At 47.3% G+C, this 16,456-nt stretch overlaps 1 protein-coding gene across 1 annotated transcript in view; it reads left to right on the forward strand.

Annotated features, from left to right (window-relative positions):
• The window catches only part of LOC104162428 (CUB and sushi domain-containing protein 2-like), a gene marked incomplete at its 5' end in the record, with an annotated part of 281,493 nt that overhangs the window by 168,860 nt on the left and 96,177 nt on the right, over window positions 1-16,456 (forward strand). Inside the window, 7 exon segments of the mRNA XM_009701143.1 lie at window positions 1,237-1,375; window positions 2,105-2,292; window positions 2,697-2,885; window positions 3,224-3,340; window positions 8,953-9,168; window positions 11,485-11,673; window positions 15,673-15,842. Coding sequence (XP_009699445.1) covers window positions 1,237-1,375; window positions 2,105-2,292; window positions 2,697-2,885; window positions 3,224-3,340; window positions 8,953-9,168; window positions 11,485-11,673; window positions 15,673-15,842 — 1,208 coding nt within the window.

Here is a 16,456-nt window from a genome sequence, read left to right on the forward strand (position 1 = left end):
GTGATCACAGCAGTGATTTCTTTGACTCACCCTTCAGTATGCAGTTGGTTAGGTGTAACATTTTAATTAGCCTTTTTAAACAAGGAGGAAGAATATGGATCTGAAGTACTGTTTAGCTCTTGGAAAAATTAATGGGAAAGAAAGAGACCTAAAAAAAGAACTGAAAGATGTATAGAAGTCCTGACAGGAAATTATGTAGCTTTGGGGCAGAAGGGAGCATCTTGTGCAAAAATAATTGGTTCGGATCCAGTTGAGATGAGTTGATTTTCATCTGGCATCCTTCAGATCAGCAGTGAAGGTTTTAGGCCCAGACTTCTGTAGGTATTTAAGGTCCCATCAAGTATGACATTTCGTAGCCCTACGCCAAGCTCGCCCCGCGGTTGGCCCTGGGTGGGTGCCGGCGGAGCAGGGTCCCCTCGGTCCGTGAGGACTCAAGTGGCAGGGAGTGCTGTGGGGCGATGGCCCTGCCCTGCCCTGTCCCACGGGAGCTCCCCAAGGCCGTGACAGTAACGTGGTCACGCTGCCGTGCAAGACCTGTGTGACCAGGACTGGTGACTTGACTTGGTGGGATGTGGAGAAACACCTGCAAAGTGCTGAGCAGGAGGAACACAAACTCACAGGAACAGACACAGTTTTCCACCCCATTTGAAATGTTTTTATTTTTTTTTAGAGGACAATACATTGCGGTTATTTAGGGCTATAGGATTTTTGTACCTCTGGTCCATCAGATCCGGTGTCCTTTTTCCAGAAAAGATGATTATATTCCTTCAGCTTCTGCTGATGGCACAAGGGACCACAATGTGGAATAAATGCCATAGTCTTGTGATCTCCCTTGTGGGAGAAAAGACATGACTCAATTACCACAGATATGAAAGATTTTCTGGCACCTGCAGCTACTGAAATGCAAACTGACCTTGCAGTTTTCTCTGGTTTCATATCTAATAATTATTATTATGCCCTGTCCCCTTAGAGTCACTGCACAAGGTCAGACTGCTGACTCCCACAGACAGAGTAGCAGGCTGCTACATCTTCAGTTTAAGCTAAAAAGACAATTTCTTACCAGCTAGTGGTGGTGTTTCATCTGGTTCTGGTTATTTTTAACATGGGAGAAACAATCATTCATGAAAGCTGTTGCACAGCAGGACAGTACTGCCTGGCAGGGAAGGGGTACGTCCGATCGTGCCACAGCTTCTGTGATGCTCTTCACCCAAATTGTGTCATTTTCCTTATCCCCAGCGCCGTGCGGGGGCCACCTGACGTCGCCCAGCGGCACCATCCTGTCCCCGGGCTGGCCTGGCTTCTACAAGGACTCCCTGAGCTGCGCCTGGGTCATAGAGGCCCAACCGGGCTACCCCATCAAGATCACGTTTGACAGGTGCTCACCTTGGACTTCTCCAAAGTTTCCTATTTGTGGTTGGTTTTGGTGGTTCCAGCAGTGGTGAGTTGTAGCCACCTCTGGGGGAAAAGGGAACAAACTGCTCAGCATAGTGTTTGGCAGCAAGGTTCTCTCTTTCTCTCTTCTCTTTTTCCTTTTTTTTAAATCAACTTCTGATAAGACATTAAAATTCACATAACATTTAAGAAGAAAAGGTGGAAAATGGTGGTATTCCCCCCCGTTCTTGTTTTGACTAACTCCTGCTAATTTGCAGTGCTATTTTAGACACAGATAGGACACGTTTTCGGAGGCTGAGCTCCCACGTGTTCAGCCTGCTGGGGAGAAGCAGCAGTGAGGGTCTGATCCTGACCCAGGAGTGGCGAGTCTCTTGACTTGCCCTGGCTTTCGCTGTTTGAGAAGGGCAATGCTTTCCTGGACCTGGGTCTGTGCATCCGCGAGGTGATTGTTCATGTAGCATAAGATGCTTGCTGCTGCTGAGATTGTTCAGTGTCAGCAGATGAAGCAGGTTGAAGGATCAGAAAGAAGCCAAAATGCGTAGGAGGGCAATGACGTGTTCTCAGTAAGATGCTCGGCCAGCTGAAGGTCAGGCAGTAGAAGCGGACCCTACAGCCTGTGCTGCCTTCTGGTCATTAGAACACGTTCAGGACTGCAATAGAGAAAAGTTAACAATGCTGGTTTTTCACAGACATACTCTTGTGTCCCTTTCAGATTTAAGACAGAGGTGAATTATGACACCCTGGAAGTGCGAGATGGCCGGTCCTACTCTTCCCCATTGATAGGTGTCTATGATGGGACTCAGGTGCCCCAGTTCCTCATCAGCACCAGCAACTACCTCTACCTCCTCTTCACCACTGACAAAAGCCACTCTGACATAGGCTTTCAGATCCGATATGAAAGTAAGTGCAAGTTATTCATGTAATTACGCGCTCTCCAGCAGCACAATGCTCTCAATCAGAGGCCCGTCGGACGCGCTGTTCCCCTTTGCCAGGCAATCAGCTCTATTACGGTGATTGGAGAATGTGAAGCTACTGCAAGTGAAGTAGCAGCTTCTGCTTTTTGACCACCTTAGTTGTTTAGAGGTTTATTTTATTTTTATTTTAACATCTACAGAATATTATTGAATATTGGAGCCAGAGTTGAGTTCCTCTGTCCGTTTCATCCTCTTACTTCGGGGATAATCAGTAGGACTTTGAATGAGCTCATAGGAGGAGTTGAACTTTCCCCCAGGCTAGTCACTGCACCTTGCAGCAGGCTCTGCAGGCACTGAGTGGTCTGACATGAGTGGGTTTGTTTGCCACAGCTGTGAAGCTCCAGTCAGACCACTGCTTGGATCCGGGGATCCCGGTAAATGGCCAGCGCCATGGGAATGATTTCTACGTGGGAGCACTGGTGACATTCAGCTGCGACTCAGGCTACACCCTGAGTGACAACGAAGCCCTGGAGTGTGAGCCGAACTTCCAGTGGAGCCGGCCACTGCCCAGCTGCGAGGGTAAGGAGTGCAGAAGAGAAGATCTGTGGATGGCAAATGCTTCATTTGTAGATCTACTGTAAAAGCAAAACAGCAATTGTAAAGCTCACAATGATATTCGATCTGTGTATTTTATTTGATTTTGGTGGGTTGGGCTTTGTCTTGACATTCAGAACAACTGATATTCTTCCAGCTGATGATGGGGTTTGGATTATTTAATTCTTTTTCTCCTTTTTTTTTTTCTTAAAGCTCTATATGGATTGGGCTTTGTCTTGACATTCAGAAGAACTGATATTCTTCCAGCTGATGATGGGGTTTGGATTATTTAATTCTTTTTCTCCTTTTTTTTTTTCTTAAAGCTCTATGTGGAGGTTACATTCGTGGTTCCAGTGGTACCATCTTATCCCCAGGCTTCCCTGATTTTTATCCAAATAACTTGAACTGCACATGGACAATAGAAACATCACATGGAAAAGGTGAGAAACCTTTAGCTTAGCGTGGTTTCAGAGGTGGACCAAAGGACGGTGCTCAGTGGGAGACAAGTGTTCCCTCTGTAAACCAAGAGTTTGTCTCTCAGTAATGATGGGTGCCCATGTGCTTGGCCAGTTGTCGTTCTTGCCACCATCCAAACATTGTCTCTGGACAGGATGCAGAGGTTTTGGGTGTCAGATGTTTTAATCCTTTTAAAGTGGAGAGGATTAAGAGGGAAAGATGGTCCCATATCACACCCTCAGATTTGAGAGCCTGTGCCAGGCGTTACTTTCCGTTTCAGACCTTTGTGGCAGTATCCTCTGGCAAGTTAGCTGGTACTTGGATACCTGATACGGCTAAGAATGCCACAGAGAGGAAAGGGGAGCTGCCACTGCACCACTGCAGTAAGGTTTGGTACTCGATAGTGCTTTTAGCCTTATTTTTCTTTGCAGTGCTGGGTAACTATCTATATAACATTTTACAGATGGAGAAGTGGAAGCAAGTAGTAAATCACTTCCAGACATGGGACAGAACTCGGGCTCTCAATTCCCAGCTCTGTCCCAGTTCTGCAGCTCTCATTTCCCCGCTAACTGGGAGCGTTGCCAGCATAGAGGCAAAGTGCAGATCTATTTAGTCCAATCTCCTGTGCAACACAGGCCGATCTTTTGATTAAAGAGCAAGTTTTATGTACAAAGGTGGGGGTAATTTCTTCTGATCCAGTCAGTATCTGCCGGGAGTAAGCACAAAGGGTATAAACCCTTTATGTAACTTTATGTGCTCTTATGGAACTGTCTCATCATACCGGGTATCAGCACGACGGGAGCTATCATGAGCCAATTTTGCAAATACCATTTGTATTACAGCAGATAAACTTGTCAATGAACAGCACAATGCATTAAAGGAAGCATCACATGCTGTCAAAAGTATTCTGTTGAGTAGCAGCAATCCACTCTTCATTAATCCACTCTGCCTTGGATTCAACTCTTCGATGAGACGCCGCGTTATCCTGTAGCTTAGCTAAGCACAACACAGCAAACTGATGCTGTTTTATATGAGAAGGTGCAACTCTGATGGCCTGTGTGCTTTTATGCCAACATCAGAAGGAAATGTTCTGACCAAGCTAAGCAAGGCTTGAAAAAGCATGGAGTATTTTCAAATAGTAGGGATACGTCTACATAAGTCTAGGGGCTTTTTGTCCGCACGCGGTGGGATCCCTCTCCTTCCACAGGGCACTGAGCTGCGGCTGCTGGCGGCAGTGCTTCTCCCCCTGGCAGAATCGCCCTTCTTGCACTTGTGGAGCTTTCTGGGCTGGGAAAGCTTCACCCGAGCAGCTGCGGGGATGCAGGACATCTCCAAATCCAGTTAGAGGTTAGGGCGAGAGGAGAGAGTAGATAGAAGATGTACAGTTATAAGGAAGCTGGCTTGTAGCCAACTTGCACGTCAGGAAAATCTTTCCTTCCTTGTCCCTGTAGTTCAGGCAAGTTGTTTATTTACCAGTGCAATGGAAGGAGGAGATGAACAAAGATAGATGTCCTTTTCTCTAATGTTTTGTGGAAGATGTTGAAATGTATTTAGATGCTGGGCTGTGTTGGTGGGAGTGTGCGTACACATACATACACGTACATGTGCATCCTTTCTCTTGCAACAGTATTCTGTCTGTCTGAATGATCTACTTTCCCAGCTGTCGCTGTGTTAAACTGCTGTGTAATGCATTGCAACAAGCTTCTCCCAGCTCTCTTCAGCATTCAAAAAACGTTTCTTCTCATTCTTCAGTAAAAAGCAGGGGAACAGAGTGATCCTGAGTTGGAGCAGTAGCCGCTGAAATGGAATGAATTTAGTCCTTGGAGAACAGAACAGGCTTTAAAAAAGGCGTAACTGAACCCCATTCTCGGCTAACTTCATCAGCAGTGCACTTGCGGTGCAGCTCTTCTCTCCATGCTTTGTCCTTGCCTTTCAGTTCCTTGATCTTGGAGACCACTGGGTCCATCAGTGATCACTGGGTAAACTTGGTCCTTGCTAAACCCAGAAGCTCTAATGGTCCTGCTGGAAGCAGGGGATATATTTATGTGACTTAAGTGTTTGCCATTGTACCTGACTGTTCTAGTTCTGGTTTTACACTTCCCCTACTCACTTCTACTAATGCCATACTGCTTGGGCTTGCAGCACTGCTGCTGTCCCAGGCCTGGGAAGTCTTTCAGTTCCCATAAGATGGAACAGAGATTCAAGGCTTGTGCCTCCCAGTCCGCCGGACTATTCCCTGCCAGGCCGGTGACTGAGCAGGGGTGATCTGGGCCGTAAATGCCGGTCTCAACTTAGTCACTCCCAGATCTTTATGAACATCTCACATGTGGCCAGCACGTGAGTCCCCTAATTGAAACAAGTTGGTTGTTATAATAGTTATTTTTATGTGACTGCAGATACTGATTTACTTTATGGACTCAAGAGCTGTACAATTTGAGTTTAAAAGCAGCTTAATTTTAAAGGTATTTAAATGCTTAAAGAGAGACTATTATTTTTAATCTGAGACCTTCAAAGTGATTTCTTTTCTCTGTAATTTGTTTTGCTGCTTCTTTTACAGAGAATGGAAAAAAAAAAACACCCTGCATTTGCAGAGACGTTTTGTGCCACAGTAAATTTCAGACCAGAGCAAAGGTTCATCAGAGTCACAAGTCCGTCAAAAGGAGTTTATAATGAGTCCTTGTGACTACGGTCAGACAGCCCTTAACTGGCTCTGCTGCCGGAGAGGCCTCGTGCCCTGTGGTTGGAGTTGTTACCGTGAAAGACCTGGAGTCAGGGGCTGTCCTCCCGCTTCTGGGCACTGCGTTATGCTTCTGTTTCTCTGGTGGCATGTTGATTTCAGTGGAGTGATATTATTTCTGCTCCTTAGATTGGGTTTGTAAAACCAAGGGTATAAATTTACTGTCAGTTGATAAACAGGGAGAACTTAAGACATTTTGTATTCACTGCATCTCACCAAGTTCTCAGGCCAAAACAGGTCATACCTATTTTCCATTGACTGTGCTGCTGGTAAGAATAATAAACGTTTGGAAACTGTTAGACGTTTCCTGCCTTTGTGGAGATTTGCGAGGGGAACAGTGGAACTAAAAATTTTCACCAGACTCCATATAATATTTACCTGGATATAAGGAAGGAATTGTCAAAGCCGAGACCCCTTTCGGTCATCACTAAGCAGCGAGTCACACAAATACTTCTGCCTGGGACGCTGAAGGTTGGCAAGGTGCAAAGAGCTGCTGTGCAGGGATAAGATGGGGAGAGAACAGGGCAGTTGGGATGACCCTGTGAGCCCTGCTTCTTCCCAATGCAGTGATTTCCATGGGAAAGGCTTTGTATTGGTTACCAGCCTCTCTGACCTTCACTTCTTGGAAGGAAGCTGCTTGCTTGTGACTAGTAAACCTTCAAAAAGAAATTGGAGAGACATAGGGATAAATCGAATATTCAGAGTTATAATTTGATGCTGACAGAAACCTGTTGGGATGGATATTAAATCTCATGCTCCAGAGCTTTAATCAATCTCTAGGTTGGTCTCATCCTGATCTCCAGAAATTCATGAGGAATGGGGAGCAAGGAGGATATTATTCCTCTGATCCTTATTTATGGATTTCCTGTGCTTGCTTTTGAAGCAGCTGATGCTGTGCTTTGGCAGAGATGGGATGCAGAGCAAGACAGCCCTTGGGTCTCACCAGGCTGGCAGGCTCCGTGTCGTTAATCGTTGGCTTAAATGAAATAACTTGGTCATGCCGCTGGGCACTCCTGATGCGTGTGAGGAGGTGGGGATCTAACTGTGACTAATGAAGACCAGATTACAGCACTTGTGTTTGCATGGAGGAGTCTGTTTCTCTGCAAATAGCCCTGTCGAGTTCCGGGGGGTTATGAGGAGTGTAAAGCCCAATTCAGCGTGAGCGGGGCCTCGGGAGCCTGCCCCGTGGTGCTCGGAAGGCGCGCCAAGATCTTTGGATGAGAGAAGCCATATAAATGCAAAGAGGCTTTTTTATTGCTAGGCATCGCTTTAGCTTGTTAACTTCGTGTGACAATAATGTGACAGGGTTTCTGATATAAGATCCTGCCTTGCTTTGCTCTCTGAAAACTGTCGCTGCCATTTTTTTGTTTTTCAAGGATGGAATTATTTTCCGGAGAATAAGTGTTTCTAATTGTGTTTGAATTCCAGCATGAAAAATCACCTAGCTGGAGGCTTTTGCAAAAGCCTGAAGTACTTACTATTTTGTGTCTGTAGGTGTGAAGGATACTTTAAGTAATCTATTACTCCTTTCTTGTTCATTTACAAATGCAGCAAGGTCACAGCCTTCTCGCTGAAATATTTCAAATTGTCGAAATTGAATTTGGAAGAAGAGACAAAATAGTTTTCCTGTGTTTGTCTGTTCTTTCTGTAGCTGGATCTTCCGTGGGTTTTATTTTTGTCAGTATAACGTGGATAAAAGCATAGGATTCTCTTTGCTTCTGAGATCTGTTACAGCCGGCAAGACCTGAGCTAACCACGCTGACTCTGCGTGCCTTGCCCAAACCTGCCGTGGCTGCAGATGCGCTTCCCACCGTGTGCCTCGGAGGGGACGGCGGGACCTGGGAGTGGGTCACAGGCAGGGAAGGGACAGTGTCAGCAGCCCCCTCCCAGCAGGACAGGGCTGGGCTGGGCCCTGGAGCGAGGTGCTGGGGTGCTGCAGGGAGGGAGCGTGGCTGCGTGGCACAGCCCTGACGTGGGAGACGCACGTGAACGGCCGACAAGCCCTGTATGGGTGAGGAAACACAGGTCTGTCCGTGTGTGATCACTCCTGTTGTCCTCTAACCCCTGGGGACCAGCATTTAGTCCCCCAGCAGGACAGGGCTGGGCTGGGCCCTGGAGCGAGGTGCTGGGGTGCTGCAGGGAGGGAGCGTGGCTGCGTGGCACAGCCCTGACGTGGGAGACGCACGTGAACGGCCGACAAGCCCTGTATGGGTGAGGAAACACAGGTCTGTCCGTGTGTGATCACTCCTGTTGTCCTCTAACCCCTGGGGACCAGCATTTAGTCCCGTCATAGGAAGGTATAGGAAGTCCCTGCAGTCACACTGCTGACATACTTTATCTTCCGGAAAAGCCTCTCTGACCTTGATACTTGGCTTAAGTCCTGTTTTTCTAGGTATGAATTCCTTCTGGAACATACTTGGGTTTGTTGTTTTCAAGTCCTCACAATGACAGCTTTTGCTGCTCTTGCTATCTATCTAAAGGTCATCAACACTTATGAAATACTCCTCTAAGCTGCCAGGCTCGGTCCTTTCTGCTGCTGATCCGTCCCTCGAGCAAGCCTGTGTCGCCTCTGTTCCTGTGTTACAAAGGCACAGGAATCGAAGATCTTAACTGCCTTTCTCTGTTCTGGGCCTTGTACCATGCCCTTGTTTTATTTTTTTCATCTATTTCATTTCTAACGTAAATGTGTCCATGGTTTTCAGGGTGCTTTTCCTTCTCAGTTGGGCTGCTGTTACTGGGAAACAGGGAATCGATACTGGTGTCGTCTCGGGGAGGGGAGAGGGGCTTTGGCTCTGGGATGAAGGGATGCCATATGAGCACTGCTGGCTGAAGCCATCTCTATTTTTCTTCCCCTTGCAGGTGTGTTCTTCACCTTTCATACCTTTCACTTGGAGAATGGCCATGACTACCTCCTAATCACCGAAAATACCAGCTTTGTGCAGCCACTGAAGCAGCTGACGGGCTCACGGCTCCCTGCCCCGTTTAGTGCGGGGCTCTTTGGAAACTTCTCTGCTCAAATTCGCTTCATCTCAGACTTCTCCATGTCCTATGAGGGTTTCAACATCACTTTCTCAGGTAAGAACAGGGGTGGACAAAGACTTCGTTCTTCCTCGTACCTTCGCACTTTACTGCAAATCTTGGCACTGATTTTCTGTTGACGCAGTTGCATGTGATTTGGGTCACTGACGGTCACTCCTCTTGTTATCCCAGTAAATTATTCTAGCATTAAACCACAGTATGTCCCAAGAAATAGTCTCCTTGCGGTCCCCATGTTGCCAGATGTAGCAGTTCTGTCTGCCTTGAGCCCCAGCAGATGACTGGATTGAACCCACTGGAATGAAATCCACTACGGACGTGTTTGTTGCTTTCTCCCTCCTCACCCGACCATCTTTTCTGCTCTGTTTATGGAGTTTCAGCTCACGTTTTCTTCAGGGTATGCTATCCCTCTTTCCTCCAGATACCTTCCTTCTCTGTTTATCAGAGGAAAATCACTGCAGTAGGTACAGCATTTCCAACATGGGAAGCTGGGACAGATGGGATCTTTTGGAAGGCAAGATGGAGCAATCTGGACTTCTTGGATAAAGGAGCAGGGCAGAGCTGGTCGCTCCTGTGGTCCGTCTGGTCTCTTTTTTTCCTTTGGTTCATTGCTCCACTTGGATGCTCATCCAGTGACCCAGCCTCTGCATCTGGCTTCTGCCTGTCCTAGATACAACACATGCCTCGTGTAGCCCAGGCCAGGTTTCCATGAGCCCACTGGCATTGCTGGGGAGCTGGAAACGGTATTTTCTCTTGCTGGGCTAGCTCTAATTGCCCTGCTGTAATAGCAGATGAAACCAGACCTCCTGGCGCTCATAGCAGGGCATCAAGGGATGCAGGATTTTGCTGACTTCAGCACCCCGTCTCACCCCTGTTGTGCTGTTGAAGATCTGGCTGTGAGAGACAGCTTCTGCCCTAAGAGCTTCCAGTAAGCCAGGTCAGTCCTGTGCTTACTAAACAAAGCCGCTTCTGATGCTGGCTTCGACTGTTTGTGGTTGTACAAAATGCTGGTTTCTTCAAATGAATTCTGGATTTTCAGAAGTTGTCAATGACAAGTAGCATGTACGTGTGGTGGTCTTGGAGAGAGACTCAAAGAAAGGCACGTTTGCCTGTGCCAAAGAGATCGTCGCACTTGTAAATAATTACCGTGCGTAGGTAATCGCTAGTTGAAGTGCGCAAGGTGTTTAACTGTGCCCTACAAATGACTGCTGAAGGGTTTGCCTGTGCACACATTTCAGAAAATGTAATCTTGACTGCCTGAGTGCCCCGACAAGCCGTTCTGTAAAACAATCAGTTAACGGACAGAGGCTTATTGTCTTGGTGCTGTTCTTTTCTGTATCTCAGCATACCTTTAAGGCCTGAGGGTAGCAGCTGCAAATTCGGCCTGCTGGTGTCGAAGAGGAATGACAATTTTTATCGTGGAGCTTGATGCTGATGTGCTCGTTGTCGCTGATGGACAGAGCTGTTGCCATAGATGCAGATAAAACCTGCAGCACTGAGAACTGGTTTCCAATGACTTTGTTCTGGCCTCTGAAGTCAGGGATTTGCTTATGATACTCCGTGGAAATTAGTCAGAAAGTATCCCACTAACTTTCATTTTGATGGGGAAAAAATAGCTTTTTGCCTTTAAAAAGATTGCCTCTAATTATAACTATTATTTTCAGTGTATTTGGAGACTTCTTTCCGTTCTTAGAAAATGAAAATGGGGGGTCAGTTATATTTTTAGCTTCCTTTAGATACATCTGTACATACTTTGTACTTTGCAGGTCTGTTATTTCTCAAAAAATAACCCTCGAAAGAGGTTTCGTTCGAAATGTTTTGTGGTCGAAGACATGCATTTGGCTATTAGCCATAATGCTACATGACCCTTCATTTAGCAGCAGCTTAAACATTCTCTGCATTCCCCAAGCAAGATGCTGTGTTCGTTTATTTTCGGGATTAGTAACGTAGAGGCAGGAGAGATCCCATTTGGATCAATTTGCCTTTGTGTGACTACATGGAGGGAGAATGACCAATTTCCCTCGTGTTTTGTCACCACTGATGTCATTTTCTTGTTTGTCTGACAATGGTGACAGAAAATGAAACCTGTTGTATTTTCAGTTGGTTTAAATCAAGATCCTGGCAACACCCTGGGGGTTGCATGTTAAGAGTGAAACCCAAGTTGATCTTCGTGGCTCAGCCAGGATGAACGTCTTGCGTGGATGGTTCCTTTGCAGAGCTTCACCGCAGCTGGATCAAAACTTAGAGCTCCCTCCTCATCCTCGAGTTCAGGGACTGGGGTACCCTCATTGGGGAGAATGGAGTAGTACAGGGTGTCACCCTGTCATTCCATAAATATCCCTTTGTCCCCTGTAGAATACGATTTGGAGCCCTGTGACGAGCCAGAGGTCCCAGCCTACAGCATCAGAAAGGGCCTGCAGTTTGGAGTCGGGGATGTCCTCACCTTTTCCTGCTTCCCTGGCTACCGGCTGGAGGGCGCATCCCGCATCACCTGCCTCGGGGGGAGACGGCGTGTGTGGAGTTCGCCTCTGCCAAGGTGTGTTGGTAGGTGGTCATGTGCTTTCATTTTGCTTGGTTGGTTACGCTGTGCTGGATTGTTTAGGTGGGCAGGGATGGGCGGCATCCCCCAGGACTGGCGTCTTCCAGCACGCAGGGATGGGGGAGAGGGAGCTGGAATGAGCTTTCAGCCTTGCAGCAGTGTGTGGGGATGGGGGGGACAGGCAGAAGGGCTGCAGTCCTCTCCCGAGCTGGAGCAGACCAAGTGTGTAGCAGGTTGGGTCACAGGCAGCAGCAGAAGCCCTGTGTCTGCAGCCCGTCCGCAGTGCTGCTGTTGAGCCCCAGGGATTGTACGTGTGAATGAAGCGTCTTCCCTTTTGGGATAGTTACTGTAAAACAGCACAGTTTTAAGACCATCCTCCCTTTGAATCGGAGTGCTGTAAAGCTTAATAGTCCAGACATAGGAAAGCTGCTTCCGGGTGGGTGGTCTTAAGCGATGCAATTCCACGTTAGTATGGATGTGTCTGGGAAACCACCTCTGGCTTTTGCCTTTCCCTTATCCTCCAGAGGTTTCTTGCACCTTACACCTTTCGCTTCCTCTCCTTCTAACTGTTGCAAGTCCTTTTTGCGATCCCTCCAGCCGTTATTTATACTAAGAAATAAATCTAAGGGTAGAGGAGAGGAAGAATTCATCTGCAACACTGAGCTAGTTTCTGGCGGTTGTCCCTGATGCAGATGGGCTACGGACGCTCTTGTCTGGCAAGGTCTGCAGAGCACCCCCCTGCCCGGCCCCCCGTACCCTCCAAGCGTAATGGTTAGCATAAGAAAACAAAAGCGACAATGTGCTACAACAAGAAAGCAGAAAGGAAGAAGGATGCTTCAGACCTTTGCAAAAAGATTTAAAATTTTTTGTTGTTGTACAGTTTAGTAAGTAGGAGACTATTCAGTGCTCTGCTGCTGCCTGGCTTACCCAGAGCCAGGAGGGATTCCTTCAAATCGGGCAGACCAGATCTCTTACCTGTTTTCACTCCGGCAAAGCCCGCTAGGTAGGTTTTCCTGATCTGTGTTAGTGACCTTTGAGGGCCATTGCAAAGAGAGCATCTCAGCAAGAGCCAGTTTAGTTTCTCAGTCTGTCGAGTTGTGGCATGCTGAATGCATTGCCCAGCACTGCTTGGTGCTTAGGTCACAGGGTTGCATCATCCTGCTGTGACAAGCAGCCTTTTCAGGGCATGAATAATAATCAGGTTGCAGAGAAAGCTAATCAGGGGAATAGAAATCAAAAAGAATCACAACAAAGCTTTAAACTTGATCCTTGGACATCATCACTAAGTGGACACACTGGCCTCCATTTCCCAGTTCCCTACTGCAGCTGGCTTTGAATTAGCACGTTGGTTTTATAATAACGGGTCAAATTGACTGCCTGGTGATTTGCAGAGAGCTCTGGTGGCAGGGTGACAGCTTTGTCCACAGTGTCCCTGCTGCACGCTCAGATCTGTATGCTCGCCCTGGGTATAGATGGCTATTGGAGACTTACCCATTAAGATCACAGGAGATTTAATTGTTTTTGCAAGACAACCCAGACACTTTGTGTTCAGTTCCTGTTCCAGAGATGGGTCTGGAGAGACAGGAGAGCACTTTGTTCCTTTGGCCAACCCCTCTCCCCAGGGTGGGAATACTCCCCACTGACTGCTGCTTCAGACCAGATCCTGGGTGGTGATGTCTCCAGCATCATCCCTGGGTAATCTGTGCTAAAGTGAATGTCCTTTTCATACGTGGCAAGAGAGCAGGAGAAAGTCACCTCCAGGGTACCTCCTCTTGGTGTATCTGCTGCTGCTTCCTTACTTAGCCCCCATGCTTTATTGAAGGACCGCGGAGGTGGCAGCGCAGAAAGCTGCACGTGCACCGTGATGGTTTCCCTCAGCTCCAGCAACTTTGTATGCTGTGAAGGATTCATGGAGATGAGGCAGAGCAAGCTAATCAGAAAAGCTGTTTTCAGGGCAAGTTGGAGTGACTCTCCCCAGCCGTGCATGCAAAACACGAGGGCTCAAAGGAACAGGGAGCCAGTGTTTTACAGCTGAAAATCTTTCAGGGTAAACAGGCCGAGAAAACAAGGACTCGTGGTTTGCTCATGTGGGAGCTAATCAGGGAGTAACAAAAAATCCTGAACACATGGTGGTTGCAAGGCAGATTTACATGCGTTGAGGGATTGTGTATACGTATGTAGCAAACCGCCTGCACTGGTCCTGGCTGAAATCAGGCACTCGGACAAGGCAGCAGCTGCTGGCAGCAGACGTCCTCTAAGGAGGACATCCTTTGGATGCCATTTTGCGAGTAGGCCTGCAAGCTGTGAGTGTTGTGGACTTTTGCTTCCTCGCCGTGATAACAGCAGGTAAGAGCTCGTTTTCACATCGTACCGCGAGCTCTGGTGGCGCTCGGTGCTGTCACGGTAGTGCTGCTCTTGCGCTCAGATGTGCTTGAATGTCTGCTCACCACTTCATGTAGTGAAGATGTGCCCATAGCAGTCCTCTTATACTCACTGTGGCATGTTCATATGAGAGAGGGAGGTTGTGTCCTTAAAAGCTTGCAATTAAAATGCAGAGGTGAGGGATGGTTGTCACTGTTTTCTGGTAGCGTTAACCTGTGGTCTCCTGACATCCACGATAGCTTGAGCCTCCGGCGCTGCCATCCTCTTCCTTTGCTAAAGATGATAATTCTGCCAAGTTTTGAGTCGCAAAAATCTTCTAACTTCAAATTTGGCTCAAAATCAAATGCTGTTCACACTACGCAGAGTAGAAAAGGAAGCAGATCTGGTGAAGGAGGAGAGAAGCCTTACTAGGAGAATGTAATGAACAGGGACAGACTCAGGCCACAGTGAATGACGACAGGGAAAGGACTCTTTCCTTCCTTATTTCCTTCTTTCTAAAATCATGGCTCTTCGTAACCTGTCATAGGATGTAAATTCGTCTCGGGGAAGGGAGAAACAATTGCAGTAACATTGACTACTCTGCCCTTCCAGTCCCCTGAGCGAGAGGTTTAGAGCGATTCCCACATCAGCACCTCCTCCTCCGTCCCCAGCCCCTTGTCTTTGCACCAGGAAAGGTCAGTGCTGTCTATGCCACAGAAAAACCCCAGCCCACTGTGGTTCTTTGAGGGACGTTTTGGGAGGAAACAAAGATATGTAAATTGGAGCTCGTCTGCAAAACTGAGAGGCAAAAGGATCCTTGGTTTTCTGTCTTTTTCTAGTGGGAATGGATGTAATTGTTAGCTGCAGAGCTGGGAAGAAAAAAGTGCAGGGAGCAAGGGACAGCAGGTCCTTTAAAATACTGTCGAATGGTGAACTGGAGAGCTGAGGGCAGCATTAACAACAAATAAGGTCAAATTTTGCCCTCTTAGCTTTCAGGAAGTTATTTTGGGGAAGATTTTGGAATTCAGATTTAGCTTTCTGATTTGCAATTATTTGGAGGTTTCACGAAGCATAGCCTTCTGCACAAAGAGCTCTGGCACTTGCAGCACGTTGGTACCGGCAGTCAGTGGTGTGCTGTGTTGGCTGTTGAATGAATATCGTGATTTTTATATACTGTAGGTAGGTATAGGTTGAGCTTTGTATAAATATGGAAAAGACTTTAAATATTTCAATCTAATAATATTTTTTTATTTTCCTTCTGGCTCGTGAATCAAGAGGGAACACAAACACAGGCACTGTTTCAAGCAGGTGGTGGCTTTCCAGGGATTTTTGGAATGTTTTTCTGAAGTGGGTCCCAAGATAGCGTTTGAGCATGCCAGCTTTCTGTGACTCAGTTTCCCTATCCATATAAGGAGAGGGTATTCATCTCTCTTGTAAGGCGCCCGAGGTTTGATCATGATAGAAATGCTATCAAGTACTGTTTTGTTTACTGCCTGCACTTGGAAATAGAGTCCATGGACATGTGAGCAGATGGGTATAGGAGGGAGTGAGCATCTGTGGCTGTTTGGAGGAGTCACCTGCATGTGTTGTATATTCTAGCTATACATGTGGTTATTAAAATGTGGTTTTGTGTCTTTATATAGCTGAATGTGGTTCATCTGTAACTGGAACCCAAGGTGTTCTGCTGTCCCCCAACTATCCAATAAACTATAACAACAACCACGAGTGCATTTACTCCATCCAGACCCAGCCAGGAAAGGGGATCCAGCTGAAAGCCAGGACTTTTGAACTGGAGGCAGGAGATGTCCTTAAGGTAATTCTTCTGTCTCTGGCAATGAAGCACTACCATGCTCCTAATGAGAACAAGATCTGAAAGGGAAGCGTTATTCTACTATTTTAATGGAGTCAGCTGAGGCTGACCGCTGGAAAATGCCACTGAGTCCCAGACAGTGCCAACAGTGCAGTGATAATCTCTGGAAGAGACTCAGACTAGGACTACTAGTGACCAGTAGTCACTGCTGTGCCATTAAGTGATCGGCGTGGCAGTTTTGAAGACAGCAGCAAAATTCCCATGGACCAGTCTGAACTTTGGGCAGGGTGGCTGGGCTAGAATATTGTCTGTGTGTATCAAGCAAGATGCAAGACGTGATACATCCGTGAAACGATGCCTTCTGGCCTAGGGGCACTGTCTGATCAGCGCGTGGCACCGCTGCGCGTTCCTTTGCTGTGCTTAAAACCATATTGTGTAATTTTTGGGAATCGGCACCTCTGAACCTCACCAGCTCGTAACAGCCCCTGGCAGCAGCACGAAGGCAATGGCGAATGCCCTTTGCGCTTCAGCCTAGCTGGTTCCTTGAGGCTTCGTCTGGAGATGGATGTGTGAACAAATTCTGGATCCGTTAAAAATGTGGCTATCTCTGCCGTATC

This window comes from Cariama cristata, unplaced genomic scaffold (genome assembly GCF_000690535.1).
Source record: "Cariama cristata isolate BGI_N322 unplaced genomic scaffold, ASM69053v1 scaffold4885, whole genome shotgun sequence".
NCBI lineage: Eukaryota > Metazoa > Chordata > Aves > Cariamiformes > Cariamidae > Cariama > Cariama cristata.